General features: G+C 43.0%; 1 protein-coding gene across 2 annotated transcripts in view; it reads left to right on the top strand.

The window, feature by feature from the left end:
- Positions 1-18,966, top strand: part of LOC121550008 (plexin domain-containing protein 2) — a 172,478-nt gene that overhangs the window by 33,448 nt on the left and 120,064 nt on the right. For both annotated transcript variants that reach the window (XM_041862061.2, XM_041862062.2), the window contains exon 2: positions 16,946-17,208. In XM_041862061.2, coding sequence (XP_041717995.1) covers positions 16,946-17,208 — 263 coding nt within the window. The remainder of the gene's footprint in view (positions 1-16,945; positions 17,209-18,966) is intronic.

Here is an 18,966-nt window from a genome sequence, read left to right as displayed (position 1 = left end):
CACTCCCAGCTCTACCTTTTCTTGAAAATCTGAATGAAAGATAGAAGAGAAGGCGAGCGCGTGCTCTGAAGAGGATAGTTTTGGAGAGAAGGAATACTGGAATATAAAACCATTTACATTCTAGCCTCGTGGATTCTAGCCTACCCGGCTGTGTTTGTTCGCCTGACTGTCTATTTCTATTAAAGATTCCATCAGCTCAGTAGGCTGTGCTCCGGCGTAAGACGGATGGTGCCATCACTCCTGAAGTATGCGATTGCCTCTAGCAAGTCCTCTCCAGGGGTCCACCATTTCTGTGTCTACAGTATAACTGATTTCACCGGTATTACTACACTTTGGACTTCAAAGTAAATCTCAGCTTTGTTAGAAAATACACTCAAGAAAAACTATTATACAATAATTATCATAGTGATTCAGAAGTAAAAATCTAAACAAAATAATATGCCTCACCAACATTAGACAACTATAGAGAAAAACCCTCAAATTGCTGAAATAAGTAAATAACTAAAATAACAGTGCAAATATCACTCTTTTGTAAGTGCGGAGATGTATTATAGGTAATGCGGGGACTTCTGAGAATGCTACAGACTTTGTGGCACAGCAGAAAGATCAGCGTATTCCAAATCCAGAGATGTGAATTCAAATCGAAGGTGGGGTCATATTTCAAAGTTAGCACTAAGTGATCATGTCAAATGTAATCATATTGATTAAAGATATTTACACTATTTTAGCTGAACAGCTTACCATAAAATGACCCATATAGTGCCTTGCAAAAGTATTCATCCCCCTTGGCGTTTTTCCAATTTTGTTGCATTACAACCTGTAATTTAAATGGCTTTTTATTTGGATTTCATATAATGAACATACAAAAAATATTCCAAATTGGTGAAGTGAAATAAAAAAATAACTAAATTACGGAAAAGTGGTGCGTGCATATGTATTCACCCCCTTTGCTATGAAGCCCCGAAATAAGATCTGGTGTAACCAATTACCTTCAAAAGTCACATAATTAGTTAAATAAAGTCCACCTGTGTGCAATATAAGTGTCACATGATCTGTCACATGATCTCAGTATATATATACGCCTGTTCTGAAAGGCCCCAGAGTCTGCAACACCACTAAGCAAGGGGCACCACCAAGCAAGTGTAACCATGAAGAACAAGGAGCTCTCCAAACAGGTCAGGGACAAAGTTGTGGAGAAGTACAGATCAGGGTTGGGTTTAAAAAAATATCAGAAACTTTGAACATCCCACGGAGCACCATTAAATCCATTATTAAAAAAATGAAATAATATGACACCACAACAAACCTGCAAAGAGAGGGCTGCCCACCAAAACTCACGGACCAGGCAAGGAGGGCATTAATCAGAGAGGCAACAAAGAGACCAAAGATAACCCTGAAGGAGCTGCACAGCGGAGGTTGGAGTATCTGTCCATAGGACCACTTTAAGCCGTACACTCCACAGAGCTGGGCTTTACGGAAGAGTGGCCAGAAAAAAGCCATTGCTTAAAGAAAAAAATAAGCAAACACGTTTGGTGTTTTTGCGAAAAGGCATGTGAGAGACTCCCCAAACATATGGAAGAAGGTACTCTGGTCAGATGAGACTAAAATTGAGCTTTTTGGCCATCAAGGAAAACGCTATGTCTGGCGCAAACCCAACACCTCTCATCACCCCGAGAACACCATCCCCACAGTGAAGCATGGTGGTGGCAGCATCATGATGTGGGGATTTTTATTTTTTTATTTTTTATTTCACCTTTATTTAACCAGGTAAGCCAGTTGAGAACAAGTTCTCATTTACAACTGCGACCTGGCCAAGATAAAGCAAAGCAGTGCGATAAAAACAACACAGAGTTACATATGGGGTAAAAAAACATAAAGTCAAAAATACAACAGAAAATATATATACAGTGTGTGCAAATGTAGCAAGTTATGGAGGTAAGGCAATAAATAGGCTATAGTACAAAATAATTACAATAGTATTAACACTGGAATGCTAGATGTGCAAGAGATTATGTGCAAATAGAGATTCTGGGGTGCAAAAGAGCAAAATAAATAACAATATAGGGATGAGGTAGTTGGGTGGGCTAATTTCAGATGGGCTGTGTACAGGTGCAGTGATCGGTAAGGTGCTCTGACAACTGATGCTTAAAGTTAGTGAGGGAGATAAGAGTCTCCAGCTTCAGAGATTTTTGCAATTCGTTCCAGTCATTGGCAGCAGAGAACTGGAAGGAATGGCGGCCAAAGGAGGTGTTGGCTTTGGGAATGACCAGTGAGATATACCTGCTGGAGCGCAGACTACGGGTGGGTGCTGCTATGCTTTGGGAGTGACCAATGAGCTAAGATAAGGCAGGGATTTGCCTAGCAGTGATTTATAGATGGCCTGGAGCCAGTGGGTTTGATGACGAACATGTAGTGAGGACCAGCCAACAAGAGCGTACAGGTCACAGTGGTGGGTAGCGTATGGGGCTTTGGAGACAAAACGGATGGCACTGTGATAGACTACATCCAATTTGCTGAGTAGAGTGTTGGAAGCTATTTTGTAAATGACATCGATGTTTTTCATCGGCAGGTACTGGGAAACTGGTCAGAATTGAAGGAATGATGGATGGCGCTAAATACAGGGACATTCTTGAGGGAAACCTGTTTCAGTCTTCCAGAGATTTGAGACTGGGACGGAGGTTCACCTTCCAGCAGGATAATGACCCTAAGCATACTGCTAAAGCAACAGTCGAGTGGTTTAAGGGGAAACATTTAAATGTTTTGGAATGGCCTAGTCAACGCCCAGACCTCAATCCAATTGAGAATATGTGGTATGACTTAAAGATTGCTGTACACCAGCGGAACCCATCCAACTTGAAGGAGCTGAAGCAATTTTGCCTTGAAGAATGAGCAAAAATCCCAGTGGCTAGATGTGCCAAGCTTATAGAGACATACCCCAAGAGACTTGCAGATGTAATTGCTGCAAAAGGTGGCTCTACAAAGTATTGACTTTGGGTGGGTGAATAGTTATGCACGCTCAATTTTTTTTTGTTTGTCTTATTTCTTGTTTGTTTCACAAAAAAAATTATTTTGCATCTTCAAAGTGGTAGGCATGATGTGTAAATCAATTATTAATTGCAGTTTGTAAGGCAACAAAATAGGAAGAATGCCAAGGGGGATGAATACTTTCGCAAGCCACTGTACCATTTCATTACTCCCCTTACAAACAAAAACAGGTGAAATTTCATTTTCACATGTGTAATAGCTGTTTTCACATATTTGGGCTGAAATTTGAAATGCAACTGTCATATGCGGAATTGCATTTTCACATGTGAAAATCGAATTTACACTATCACGTGAAAACTTTCACATGGAAAATCTAACTCTCAAATGTGGAATTGCATTCACATATGAAAATTGAATTTGCAGTTTTTCATTTTGAAATGTTGCTTCCCCATGTTGCCACATTTACTTCACATGAGATCATGTTTTCACCAGGGTGGGAAATTAACTATTTTTTCCTCCAGCCATTGTGGCACGTAGATTTAAAAAATCTACGAGCCACTCAGATTTCATACCAGGCAAAATATTTATTGCGCAAAATTATACAACAACTAACCCCCACCCCCACACAAAGTAAAAACCTGGATGAGCATGCTTTCGACTAGTAAGAAGTAATGGGGTATATTGCTTAAATTCATTTCATTTTTGTGACCTGCGTCTTTTAACCAATGTATATTAAAATAAATCATTTAATTCTGCAACTGAACATCAAGAATCAACAAAGTGCCTACCCTGCCACACAATGTTAAGTAATATGGCTTATTTATTATAATAGTTCAGGGCTCTACACTGACATTTCTTACAGTAGTTGTAGTACTTGATGTACTTGATGTGCTCCTAAGTAGTAGTGTAGAGGCACACTAATACATCTAGGAGAACAATTAAAGTATTTGAGTGTTTTAATGATAAGAAATTACTCCAAGTTTTTAGGAGTGATCCATGGATTTAAAAAGAAAAAACAGTTCCCAAATGATCTGTGTGATCACCCGCCAACATGGCTGGTGAAATTGACATTCTTACCCGCCAATGACAAAATCTACCCGCATTTGTCGGGTGGCGGGTCTTAATTTCCAACCCTGGTTTTCACATATGCTCAAATGTTTTCACATGTGTAGTTTCATACTTATCAGATGTTGCTTTTACATGTTGTCACATTAACTTCACATAAGATCACATGTGAAATTCCTGTGGGAGACCTGACTCAGGCAGCAACACGTGTTGGACTGGCTAATTTGAACTCCTCCATCATGGTGTTGACACAACTTCATTATGTGGAGAAAATAAACAAACACTCATGTCAACCTGCCTTCAGTACTCAGGCTTCGATAAGGCAGATAAGGCCGTGTCAGCACATCACTAACATCACTGACATGTGTGGCATGTCCTTTGCCCTTGTGCTTATTATGCATACACTGGCCATCACTGGCCCCTCTTTATAGCTGCCGTCTATGCGGCTGCTGTTGTTTTTGTCTCTCTTAGCTGAGGTAGCTAGCAGGTCCCCACCAAATGTGATCATGACACACAGCAGGTTCTAAATACCAAAACCAACAGTGAACCAACTATATTAATTCGGGAACAGGTCGAAACACAAATGAAACATTCATGGACATTAAGCTATATAACTGTTGCTAGCAGTTTGTCCTGGGAGATTAACATTGGGTTGTTATTTTACCTGATCATGATCTGCTTTTTAGCTGGTTCTTTGTAGAATGTTTTTCCGGATCATACAAAAATCGTGTGTTTCTCTACTCTGACGATTAATCGAAAGATAAAAAGGGAAACCAAGTTAGTTTTTAGTTAGTTTTCTCTGATTAATGCCTCCTCGTTCATCTTTCAAGCAACCACATGGGGTTGTAGCTTCGTGAAAACCAATAAAGAGATGGGAGATGCAGAACTTTTATAGATAACCAAGTTCTATTTTAGGATTTGGCATTGCAAACGCTCGTTCACACGCGCGAGCAGAGTGGATGAAATGATTGATTAACATGTATGTGTACAGTTATCTTGCAACGCTCGCGCGCGCAACGTGGCCGATGTAGTCAGGGTGTAAGGGAGACCATTGGTCAGTAAGATATAGCAAATTGTGAATCCTGATTAGTCTTGTACTATCCTTACAAACTTAGGCAATTTTAATTTAGCTAAGGTCTACAGCTCTGCATATATTAAAGGGCAATTCCCCCACTTTTCAACCTCGTATTTATCATCTCCAGCACCAAACCAGTGCCTACTTATGTGAAAACGGTGTTTCTATGATCTGTGGTTAAAAAGATAAGAAAGGTAAAACACAGTGATGAAAAAAAAAATGGATGATGTAATCGGGTAGAATTTCTTAACAGTATTTTTTTCTACAAAACATAGAAATGTGCCGTTTTCACATATGTTGACACTGGTATTGTGCTGGAGATAATATGAAATCAGTTTAAAAAGTGGTGGAGTTGCCCTTTAATGTTGGCATTCCAATTACAGGAAAGTGTGCAAACAAAGTGAAAATTGGGATTTGCATAAATCGCTGACTGAATGAGGCTGATGTCGGTTTGAAGCTTGTTTTTTGGTTGTGACGTGAAACTGAAAATATATTTTTCTCTGTGTTTGGAACATTAATTAGAGATGGTGGAAACAGGAGCGCTTTGTATTTCAGTTTAATTAACCTTTTACTGTGAGTGAGTCAAGGAGTCATGAGAAAATCGATGTATTATTCAAACGACAATGCAGATATGGACAGGGCCCATTTCCTGCTGTCTCACAGTGAAGGGAAGCACGGTGAAATGTATGTCAGTATGGTTTAGTAGGGTCCTGTGTGGCTCAGTCGGTAGAGCATGGCACTTGCAACACCAGGATCGTAGCTTTGATTCCTGCTGGGGAAATTTACGAAAATGTATGACTGTAAGTCACTTTGGATAAAAGCATCTGATTAATGCATGATATTATATTATTATATTAAGTCTTCCTGTGAAACAAAAGGCACTTTTACAGTTTCCTGTCTGACCTGATCTCTACTGTTTTCCCAAAGTTAATTCATTGACTGGTGTCTCTAACTGTAAAGTTCCCGGGAATACATTGCTGCTTTCCTATTGACCATGTTCAGTTTTGTTTGGAGAGTGACTGAACTGGATGCAATTATAGAGTCCATGTGAGTGGGATGTGGCTTTCTATCACAGTTTGTCAACAGACTGGTGAAATTCCACCAAAGGCTGGCTTTGGGTGCTTGACCTGGGAGACTTATCCACACTTTGTGTGTGTGTGTGTGTTTGTTGGTTTGTTCGTGTACTCTCCACATACAGGGCACAGTGTTTGGAAATACTTGATGCTTGTGTCTATTTTAGCTATCTTAGCTTATTGCTTCATCTGATGAAGGTATTACGTCTCAACTTAATTAAACAGATTATGAGGAATTTCATTAATAGAATCATGACCAGGTTTCTATGTGAAAATGGAACTGGCCACCCACTGGCACCAAGAGAGAATAACCCATCAAAAAAAATCTATTAGTATTGACTGTGAAAAGGGAAGAGACAACCCTGAATAAACGCTGTGGGATTTAAGAGGCAGAAGCCTAGCTTGATCCAGGATTTTCCCCTAGCTGTAGGCTTGGTATAAGCTGGCTCTCCGTGTGTCTGTCTGTCACTGGGTTAGCTACTGGGAGCTCCGTGGCTTACTGAGAGATGGAAGCTGTCCAATTAAAGGAAAATACAGCTCAATTTCTTTTTCATTAGTCCGCTGTTGATACAGATATTGCATGTCAGCAGTCAATTATAGGATTTTCTTGATGATGTGTTTTGCATCATATGATGCATTTAGCATCTTCATGATGTTGTGGCAAATGACAATCTGCTTCTTGAAAGTCCAAGTGCCCTCACTGGGCCTTGGAACAACTGGCAAAACACACTGAGTCAATCAATCACCAGATACACACAGACACACACAGAGACACAGACACACACAAGCACACACACACACACACACACACACACACACACACACACACACACACACACACACACACACACGACCAAACATCAATAGACTAACCGTTTTTAATGTAATAATTAGATATACCACTATGATAACATATCAAACTTGACTGCTCAATAGTTTTCTCACATTCTAACAATGGAGGGTAATGAAAAGGTTGGGCTCATGATCTTGTTCCAACTCCTGTGCTGTAGAGACGTGGGAACAGAGTCCATCTCTGGTTCTCAGGTAGATAGAATCTGTCCCTACCTGCTCTCTCACTCTAATGATCTTTATCTTAGTTAACGTAACTTCCATCAATGATGGGAATGTGTGATCTTAGTTCCCACAATGTCTCACAGTGATGGGAAAAGCAGAAGAGGGAGGAGAAATACATGCGTACACAAACACACATTAATACACACACCAACATGCACACTATCACATGCATGCACGCACACACATATAGGTGAAAGCTTAGGGGATGAAGCGACAGGTATTATCTGTGAAGTGGCGTGTCTGAATGAGAAGAGAAGAGTGAGGTCACTCAAATGAGCGAGGTAGTGCTTTTATGTGAAAAGTGTGAAAAGATTGTGTGACAATGTTTGTCTTGCTTTGTCAGCAGCGAATTACAAAGACACTACGTGTGCTCATTATACTGTAGTGAATAGCGATGTGGTGTAATGTTTTACAGTTGGTGTGTAATTCTTACTTATACATTGCCTGCCAGACCTGTTCTCTCATGGTATAATTATTAAAGTGCCCCAAGGCCATGGAGCAGACCTGTTGGGTACCTCAGCTTCTGAGTTGAAATGTGGAATGAGAACCAGCACTCTGTCACACACACATGAATGCACACACACGCATACACACACACACACACACACACACACACACACACACACACACACACACACACACACACACACACACACACACACACACACACAGAACCAGTACTCTGTCCTGTACTCTATCACTCAATATGAGCCAGACACAGCAGCAGCATCACTTCATGGATGCCTGACCAGAATGTGGAATTCCACAAGCCCTCTGTCCCTCAAACTGTTCAGTAATGATACCCAGGAATACACTTATACTTGTTGTTCTCCACCACATCCCTCTCTCTTTATCTGTTTCTTCTTTCTTTCACTCTTTCTTTCTGTCTTTCTTATGCTCTCTCTCTGACTACATGGAACTCTATTCCACATCAAGTAACTCAAGCGAGCAGTAAAAAAAAAATGTGGATTTAAAAAACAGATAAAACTACACCTTATAAAACTTACGGACTATGAAGAGACACACACAGGCACACGCATACACACACACACGCTAACACACGCACTCTACACACACGTACATTGTAATGTTGCAGTATTGTTGTATTGTGGTATTATACATTTTGTATTGTAGATATGTAGTGGTAAAGTAGCGGTGTAATAATGTGTAGTATGATGTACTGTTTTATTGTTTTTGTGATGTAATTGCCTTATTCTGGTTTGGACCCCAGAAGAGTGCAGCAGCTAATGGCGATACTTAATAAATACAAATATGCACACACACACACACACACACACACACACACACACACACACACACACACACACACACACACACACGCCACACACACCAGCTCCCCACACCCTCACATCCACACACCCAAACAGACTGTGACAGACCTCTTCATTGGATCAGAGTTTCCCCGGATACAGCGGACCAGAGTGTGAAAGCAACATTACTCTTGATCTAATGAATCTCCTCCCAGCTCTTGCATGGATGTAATTAACACTTTGGACGGGTGGAGATTGTTTTCTATTTATGCCATGTTTTTCTCGCCCCTTTCTTACACTCGGCATGCGACACACTACGGTTATTTACGACAGCCCCAAACATGTTACAAGACTATTGGGAATACTTTGTTTCACTTTTAATCTTTTTATATGGACTGCATAATCGAATGTCACTCTTGATATATCCAGTCAGGTCCATAATTATTGGCACCCTTGATAAAGCTATATTGTATGCTCATACATTATAGCTCAGTATTTGTATTATTTATTTTATAGTATTTTTTGCTCATCTTTATCAAGGGTATCAATAGTTATGGACCTGACTGTGTATGCACCACTATTTCCTATTCCATATGGGCCCAGGTCAAAAGTAGTGCACTACATAGGGAATAGGGTACCATTTACAGGTGCTGTTTGCCCCAGGAGGACTACTAATTTGTCCATGTCTTCTCTCTGGTGTAATAACAGGTCTGTGTTTTAGGATAGAAACAGTCAAAGGACATGTTTGAACAGGTAAGCTAGCACTTTCTTCTGTATAATTACAGAGGCTGGAAGGAGTGTGCATGGCTATCATGTCTGTGTTATTCTTAAAGTTCCTGTTTTTTGTCTCCACACCTTGTGGAACAGACAATTTGGACGCGTCTACAGCACAAAACAATTATTTTCTCAGAGAACACAAACTATGGCTAATCTGAACTACTGTAAGATTCATATGCATTATAATCAAAGCCAGTAGTATAATTAGAATCAACGGTGAGAACTGCATTACCCTTTCTGCACAATATCAGCTCTAACTGATTAAACTAACTGAGAGTTGGCTGTGAAGAGTGTTATCAGAGAGAGTACAGAGGAAGTCTGTGAAGGATCTGTGACAGCCCCCTTACCTCATCTATCATCTCATATTTCATGTGAGATCAGGTCAGCCATTTTCACTAAAACTCTCTTTAAGAACACATTAGTCAAATACTCTCTCTGCTTACCTTTCCACTGCCTCTGTTTAGATTGACCATGGCTGCTAAGTACGTTCATCTCTAGGAGACAGAACGCTTCTCCTTCCTGAGCGGTATGACGGCTGCGTGGTCCCATGGGGTTTATACTTGCGTACTATTGTTTGTACAGATGAATGTGGATGAACCAGACTTGTGGAGGTCTACAATTTCTTTTGATTTTCCCATGATGTCAAGCAAAGAGTCACTGAGTTTGAAGGTAGGCCTTGAAATACATCCACAGGTTCACCTCCAATTGACTCAAATGATGTCAATTAGGCTATCAGAAGCTTCTAAAGCCATGACATAATTTCCTGGAATTTTCCAAGCTGTTTAAAGGCACAGTCAGCTTAGTGTATGTAAACTTCTGACCCACTGGAATTGTGATTCAGTGAATTATAAGTGAAATAATCTGTCTGTGAACAATTGTTGGAAAAAGTACTTGTGTCATGCACAAAGTAGATGTCCTAACCGACTTGCCAAAACTATAGTTTGTTAACAAAGTGTGGTTGAAAAACAAGTTTTAATGACTCCAACCTAAGTGTATGTAAACTTCCGACTTTAACTGTATATAGGGAATTGCGTGCTATTTTTTACGCACTATGTTTTCCCTCTGTTTTCCTCTCGTTGTTTCCTTCACTCTGTGTCAGTATGTCCCTTGCACTTGGGTAGCGATTAGTGCTTTTTGAAAGAAATGGAATTCAAATAATTAATGAGTTGTTTAAAAACCGAAAAATAAACGAAATATCGGTTAATCGCTCAGCACTGTACTTGGGTGACCCTGTATGTTCTCATCAGGTGAGAGGTTCTGCTCTGACTTGTGTAAGAGCATCAGGTCAAACCTGTGTGTCTGACAGCCCATCTGGCCCTGTGCGCATATCTGAGACAGGGTTTAAGTTCTCTTGACACAGAGCACAGGCCATTTTCACTGTTTGCCTCAGGCCATCTTTCCTCTCCTCCCTCCCCATCTCACTCTTTGGAAATAAACATCCAAACAGTCACCCACTGCTTTTAACTTCTATGCAATTATTTAACTTTATATAGTATTCGTTTTATTTCTACCAAGCAACGGCAGTGTCTGCACTCTGTGCCACGCTGGTTTTTCTGATGTGTTTTATGGATTTGTGCCCTGTAGTATAGTGTTGATCTTGTGAATCGATATCCTGGATGAGCGATGCCAGACAGACCCATGAGGAGACTCCAAAACCATACTCATAAAATACTTCAAACCTTTCTGTCATGCTCTTCTCCCTCATCACTTCTCCCCTGTCGGTTAGACAGAAAAGCTCTGTCCTTTTTTTTTTTTTTTTGCCGCATTTTCTCCACCTCTCACTCCTGCCTCTCCCGCTATCTCTCCCTCGCTCCCCTCTCTCTCTCACTCCCTGACCCAGCCTTAAGGGCCAAGCTCACTGTTTGTTTTCTTCAGGAGATTAATGAAGATTAATAAATCAAGTAGGTCTTGAAAACTCAAGTATGTGATCCAGTGCGATCACCCGGCTCTCCCGTTGTGCTCAGAAACATTAAGGAGGACAAAAGGGGGGAAGGTAGGGGAAGGTTGTTTTGCTTTTTACATCATCATCTTTTCTGGCTTTTCTGGCTCATGTTTCTACCTTTGCGGCTCAAGGCTGAGGTTATTTGCTGACATATCCCAGGCTCCAGCTGTGTCTGTGGATGGTGACAGAGCACTCTTGACAACACCACCCACTGAATGATCACTAATGAGGGGAACCCGCCGGAACAATCATATAAATAATTGTAATTTACTCCCATTAAATTGGAATCATAATATCCTGAGTGGCACAGTGTAAAAGTATCCTGAGTGGCACAGTGGTCTAAGGCACTGCATCACAGTGCTAACTGTGCCACTAGAGATCCTGGTTTGAATCCAGGTTCTGTTGCAGCCGGCCGCGACCGGGAGACTCATGGGCGGCGCACAATTGGCCCAGCGTCGTCCAGGGTAGGGGAGGGAATGGCCGGCAGGGATGTAGCTCAGTTGATAGAGCATGGCGTTTGCAACGCCAGGGTTGTGGGTTCGATTCCCACGGGGGGCCAGTATGAAAAAAATAATATATGTATTCACTAACTGTAAGTCGCTCTGGATAAGAGCGTCTGCTAAATGACAAAAAAATATATATATATATTTTAAGCCTCGTAATTTCAAATTATTTCACATTGTTTGCATCCCATTACGTGTGATTTCACTGACTAGGTGTTCACCTTTTGCTGTTTTTCTCAAAAATAGTTTTCAGTGGAAAGCACATACTAAACTGTGGGAGATCCCAGGGGGACACTCCCTTGGGTTTTCTGACCTCAATGAGACTTCCTGATAGCCTGGTCAAGCAGACTGACCGCTGTGCTCACAAGATCAGTAGACCTTGTACCCAGAAGATTGTTTATAGTGTCTTATAGGATAGCTATGGCCCACCTCAGATAGGTGCTTATATGTCCAGGGTTTCTGTGGATACCCAAGGGCCCCAGGGTGGTGTCTTCAGGGTGCTTGGCAGGGGCTCCTGCTACATTGATGGAGCAGCTTTCAGTGGGAGAAGGGTTGAAAAGACACCCCTGAAAAAGAGAGTTAGACACAGCTTAGGAAACCAATGGAGCCTTTATGCCAAAAGGCTTCCCTCCAACACGCACTACTCCATCACACACACACACACACACACACACAACACACAGCATTCCCCTCTCCAGTATCGGCCAGCCTTGTACGGAAGTGTCCTGTCAGTGCCATTGAGTCAAATAGACAGCCAGAGAAAGGGGTCAACCAGAAGCACCCAAATACCCAAACAGAATGAAAAGAAGGGGTGCAGACAACGCCTTTACACCGTGATTTTATGATCTCCTAAATGTCCTTGAAAGCTTTAGGTTAAACCGAATTACAGTTCTCCTGGTGTTTGTGGATTAGTCGTGTTGACAGGCGTGAGTCTGGCGAGCAGAGCCGCTCTTGAGAGTCACAGCGAAGGTATTCAGGGCATTCAGTGGGAATGAAAGAGGAACGGAGGGGAAAGATTTCCTCTCACACAAAAGCTAAAGGAACACACTCATCCAGGGTGGAGCCTCGTCCTGCTGCGAACTTATTTGGGGTGTTCCTCAGGGGTCCGTACTTTCCACTCTGAAATGTCTAACACAGAGCATGGAGTCTCTCCTTGACAATGAGAGTTCTCTGACCCTAAACCAGTTGGGAGAATTATAGAGCCATTACAGAGAGAGTGATGAACAGACCAGAGGGCAGTTGTTTTTTCTTCATGGTGACTCAGAGAGAGAGATTCTGGGAAAAGCACAATGCATTTATTCAGGGTATCCATTTTCCAGTCATGGTGTGTTCTGAAGTATCCTCTTTTGCCAACTTTCCACCATATACATTCAAGTGTCTAATAAAGATCATTTGGAGGGTGAGAGACAATGTATGTGTTCCTGGAATGTATAGGTTCCCCTTGGATCAGAATATACAGCACCTGTTGACAGGAAATCTCGCAGCCATACATTGTCTCGGTAGCTATGGTAACTAATGAACTTGAGTTGGTCGGAGGCGACAGGGAGAGGGAGATGGAGAGTGGGGGCTTGAGAGCAAGAGAGGGAGAATGAGTGAATGCTTGGCTACAGGAGCAGTGTTAGACACCTAAGAACAAGATCATTGAGATCTGCATATCAATTAGCAGCATGCTACGTGCTCCAAACAGACATCGCTGCCTAGACTCCATAATGAGAGCAGTGTTTTAGCAATGTGATCAGCATTCAAATTCCTTTAATTAAAGTACGTCTGGAAAGAGTTGTCGAACTGTATTGATAGTGTGACCTGTGGTTTGAAATGATTATGATTACAGGGGTCAATATACGGTTCAGTTAAGCCAGTATATGTATAGTACAGTACATTGGACTTATGCTCTGTGTAGTGTTCTCAGCACTAACTTTGGAATTCTTGCAGTTCTTGCAGCAAGTGTGTGCCTGGTTGTGCGTTGTGTGTGTGTGTGCGTGTGTGAGAGAGAGAGAGAGAGAAAAAGAGAGACAGAGAGTTGGTTAGTTAGTCTCCCTGTTCTTGTCTGTGCAGCAACTGGTCTCTGGGCTGTTTGCTCTGTGGATGCTCATTACAGAGTGAATCTGTCAGCCTCCACTTTGGGCGCATTAGCACTAGCACTCCCATCTCCCTACTCCTGCTCTCCTGGGGAACACTACTGGTCTATCTGGGGCCCAGAGAGAGAGGAGGAAGATGGAGGGGAGAGATGAGGAGGGGAGAGAGAGGAAGACAGAGAGACAGAGAGAGAGGAGCAGAGAGAGAGAAGGGGAAAGAGAGAGAGAGGCAAACACACGCTTTTAATTAAGCCCAAGCACCTCTGTCATGAGAGAGAGAGAGAGAGAGAGAGAGAGGGGGGAGAGAGCGAAAGAGAGAGAAAGGGGGAGAAAGAAACAGCGGTCTGTTGTGTGTTAATACAGTTAACCTCATTAGCATAGCTGGAATGACATTAATGGTCAGGCAGGCAGTCTTCGAACCAACGACAGGTCTGGGAACTTACATTTTAACTGGGAAAGTGATTAAAAGGACAAACCTGGGCTAGGCTCTAGTGATAATCTGCCTTATGTCGTGTGTGTGTGTGCCTGTGCGTATCTGTGTGCCTGTTTGTGTGTGCGTGCGTATCTGTGTGCCTGTGTGTGTGTGCGTGTGTCCTGTCCTCACTGTGACCTGTTTGAACACAGGGAACCGACTGCCACCTGCAGAGAGAAAGCTGTCAGTCGGCACAGCAGTCTGGAACTGTAATCAAGTGTCTGTGTCTAAAAACACTGTTCCTTCTCTCATGTCATCAGTTTACCACCTCAGTGCATTAGGGATGATGGGGTATGACAATCGGCCCTGGGATTTCTCTCAGCACATGACCTAACCAGCAAAAACTTGCCAGCTATAACTCGGGCCCAGAGTTTTTCCAGACCAGAGTTTGTTGAGGTCAGGTCACATCGTCAGGAACAACTCCAGGTCCTCGTGTGACTATGGGCCTCTGGTGTGTCTAAAATATGCTGAGTCACTGCTTCACTGCTAATATGCATCTAATTCATCCAAAGTAGTATAATTTCTCCCTAAAGCAATGAGGAATAGTCCGTTGAGATAGTGAGTTATGAGAGTGGCAGACGATTAATGACCAGGCCAGAGTTTTGGCTCCACCACTGGACCACTGCCTTATTGACCATAAAAATATTATTGTTCTATGTAATTATGCTGCTACGATCCACTGGTGTACAATATAGCCTGTTTCTCATTCCAGTCTGACTACTTAAAAAAAGGTCAATAGTTGAGAATGTCTTACAAACTATATTGAGGAGAGAGCAGAATTACTGCGTTATTAAAGGAGTTTATATTGTAATCACCTTTTCCATTTCAGAGGCAAGGAACATTTTGGATATTATCATAAATGGCTCATGGCTTTTAAATCTATGATATTTTAATGTAATTATTTTAATATAATTTTTTTTATATAATTTTTGTATTTCTTTTATCTGCTGCTTCTGCAAAAGCTAATGGGGATCCCCCCCCAAAAAATATATATATACACTGCTCAAAAAAATAAAGGGAACACTTAAACAACACATCCTAGATCTGAATGAATGAAATAATCTTATTAAATACTTTTTTCTTTACATAGTTGAATGTGCTGACAACAAAATCACACAAAAATTATCAATGGAAATCAAAGTCACCCTCAAAATTAAAGTGGAAAACCACACTACAGGCTGATCCAACTTTGATGTAATGTCCTTAAAACAAGTCAAAATGAGGCTCAGTAGTGTGTGTGGCCTCCACGTGCCTGTATGACCTCCCTACAACGCCTGGGCATGCTCCTGATGAGGTGGCGGATGGTCTCCTGAGGGATCTCCTCCCAGACCTGGACTAAAGCATCCGCCAACTCCTAGACAGTCTGTGGTGCAACGTGGCGTTGGTGGATGGAGCAAGACATGGTCCCAGATGTGCTCAATTGGATTCAGGTCTGGGGAACGGGCGGGCCAGTCCATAGCATCAATGCCTTCCTCTTGCAGGAACTGCTGACACACTCCAGCCACATGAGGTCTAGCATTGTCTTGCATTAGGAGGAACCCAGGGCCAACCGCACCAGCATATGGTCTCACAAGGGGTCTGAGGATCTCATCTCGGTACCTAATGGCAGTCAGGCTACCTCTGGCGAGCACATGGAGGGCTGTGCGGCACACCCAAAGAAATGCCACCCCACACCATGACTGACACACCGCCAAACCGGTCATGCTGGAGGATGTTGCAGGCAGCAGAACGTTCTCCACGGCGTCTCCAGACTCTGTCACTTCTGTCACATGTGCTCAGTGTGAATCTGCTTTCATCTGTGAAGAGCACAGGGCGCCAGTGGCGAATTTGCCAATCTTGGTGTTCTCTGGCAAATGCCAAATGTCCTGCACGGTGTTGGGCTGTAAGCACAACCCCCACCTGTGGACGTCGGGCCCTCATACCACCCTCAAGGAGTCTGTTTCTGACCGTTTGAGCAGACACATGCACATTTGTGGCCTGCTGGAGGTCATTTTGCAGGGCTCTGGCAGTGCTCCTCCTGCTCCTCCTTGCACAAAGGCGGTAGCGGTCCTGCTGCTGGGTTGTTGCCCTCCTACGGCCTCCTCCACGTCTCAAGATGTACTGGCCTGTCTCCTGGTAGCGCCTCCATGCTCTGGACACTACGCTGACAGACACAGCAAACCTTCTTGCCACAGCTCGCATTGATGTGCCATCCTGGATGAGCTGCACTACCTGAGCCACTTGTGTGGGTTGTAGACTCCGTCTCATGCTACAACTAGAGTGAAAGCACTGCCAGCATTCAAAAGTGACCAAAACATCTGCCAGGAAGCATATGAACTGAGAAGTGGTCTGTGGTCACCACCTGCAGAACCACTTCTTTATTGGGGGTGTCTTGCTAATTGTCTATAATTTCCACCTGTTGTCTATTCCATTTGCACAACAGCATGTGAAATGTATTGTCAATCAGTGTTGCTTCCTAAGTGGACAGTTTGATTTCACAGAAGTGTGATTGACTTGGAGTTACATTGTGTTGTTTAAGTGTTCCCTTTATTTTTTTGAGCAGTGTATACACCCATGTCACTGCAACAAGCCTGTTCCTCCTACTGTATCGCTTGTACTCATCTCTCCTCTTCCTCTCTCTCTGTGCGCCCCAGGGGTCTCCTACTCCTACGTGCAAGGGCAGCCTCTGGCTAAGGAGGACGTGGCGGTGGACGTGAAGCTGTACAGTCACCGGTGGAGGAGGTGGCTGTCCCCAGAACAGCCACGTAACATGGACAGCAACAGGGCCAGCCAGGACCAGGATCAGCAGGACCAAGAGCAGGGTCAGGACCAGGGTCAAGACCAACCTGATGGGGGCTTCCCAGACCTGCTCTCAGCAGAGGACAGCCAGGACACTGACAACAGCTCCCAGATAGAGGTACAGTACATCAACAGTGTTTATCCGACCATTACTCAGGCAAAGAGGCAAGGAGGGCCCCCTACATACCTCTGTTGCCCCCTGCCAAAAAAGTGGTTAAATTGTTTTGTGTTTTTATAGATTTTTCCCACACAAGACAAACATGAACACCAACAAACAAACGTTTGAATTGAACGTTTGGTGTTTGTAGCACTGAATGTTACTTCATGGGGCCTGGTGTTCCGCCAAGGAAAAGCTATTTAGGGGAAACACTTGGGCGCACAGAGTGAACACCTCAGATAACCCTCTGAGACAGAAAGGAAGAATGTCAGAATTTCTCTGTGAGGTTTCTATTAGAATATGAACACAGGCTAAACTGTCTTTGTTCCTTAATCCCCTTCAATCTAAAACTATTCCTAAACATATTCCCAAGGAGAGAAAATAGACCTCCCTAGAACAGAGTGATTACATTGTGATGATGAAAATCAGGACTAGGGTTTTGGCAGATGAATACTTAATATCTAATTAACGCCCAGCACATCCCCCGGGTAGATATTCATCATAAACTTCTTTGTGCGGACTGAGGGTGCACCTCAGAGAGAGACCAGGCAACGTCAGAAATGGCACCCTATATATCTACAAAGTGCACTACTTTTGACTAGAGCCCTATGGGGCCTGGCTAAAACTAGTACACTATATAGGGAATTAGGTGCCATTTGGGATGAAGACCAGAACAACATATGAATTTAGACCTCATTGACCTTCTCGACAGTCACAGTCACAAACGATGGAGATTAATTGCTGACTCTTGGTCTGTGTCACTGTGTCCCCATGAAACTAAATGAAAGGCCTGGGTCCCTTGTTATTGTGCCTACTAGCCCAGCTCAGCGCTGCAGCCTAGCGCTCAGGCGTTTAGTCATAACGATGGCGGCGGCGCATCTGGTCCAGACAGATCGTTAAGTCTCCCAATGCCTTCTAATCATCTCAGGTCTACAGCCCCAGCGTCGCTTCGTGTGATAACAGACGACACTTTGATCACACACATGCATGCATGCACACACACACAAATGCACCCACACACACATATACAAACACATGCATGCACATACACACACACACACACACACACTCCCTCCCTGTTTTTTTCCTCCTCCCTGGGCTCATTTGTTGTTGCGTTGAGTGTCTGGGACAGCGGTGGTTTTTAACACAAACACCCCGTCATTTCCTCTGTCATGTCGCCCCCACCACCATACAGCCTCCCTCCCCCTTCACCCCACACCCCCTTCCAATATACCTCCCTCTCTTCAAGAGGAAGGCTAAAGTATTTTAATAAGAGGCTGCTGACACCTTCATTCCTTCCGGCCCAGCGCTGGTCTGACTAACAATACACACTCGGCAAAAACTGATTGAATCAATGTTGTTTCCACATAGTTTCAACCCAAAAAATCAGTGTGATGACGTTGAATCAACTGATTAGATTTGCATAAAGTTGTCAACGTATACGAATATCGTCTTTTTTTCACCCAACTGTTAACCTAAATCTAATGACATGGTGAATTTTTTGGTTGATTTCACTTTAAATTCACTTTATGTACTAAATGTAAATCAAAACTAGACGCTGAACTGACTTCTGAGATATGACCAGGAGGAGGAAAGTATGGTGTCTTTAGTAAAGGAGGGGAGGAATAGAGTGAGCATTCATCATGATAGATGGAAATATATTTTCGCTAATGACTGCAGGAGTCCGGCATAGCTTGGCTACACTACACTACACTAGAG

Source organism: Coregonus clupeaformis, chromosome 34 (genome assembly GCF_020615455.1).
Source record: "Coregonus clupeaformis isolate EN_2021a chromosome 34, ASM2061545v1, whole genome shotgun sequence".
In the NCBI taxonomy this organism is placed as follows: Eukaryota; Metazoa; Chordata; class Actinopteri; order Salmoniformes; family Salmonidae; genus Coregonus; species Coregonus clupeaformis.
The sequence above is the reverse complement of the archived record's forward strand: the minus strand, read 5'-3'. Positions and strand labels throughout refer to the sequence as shown.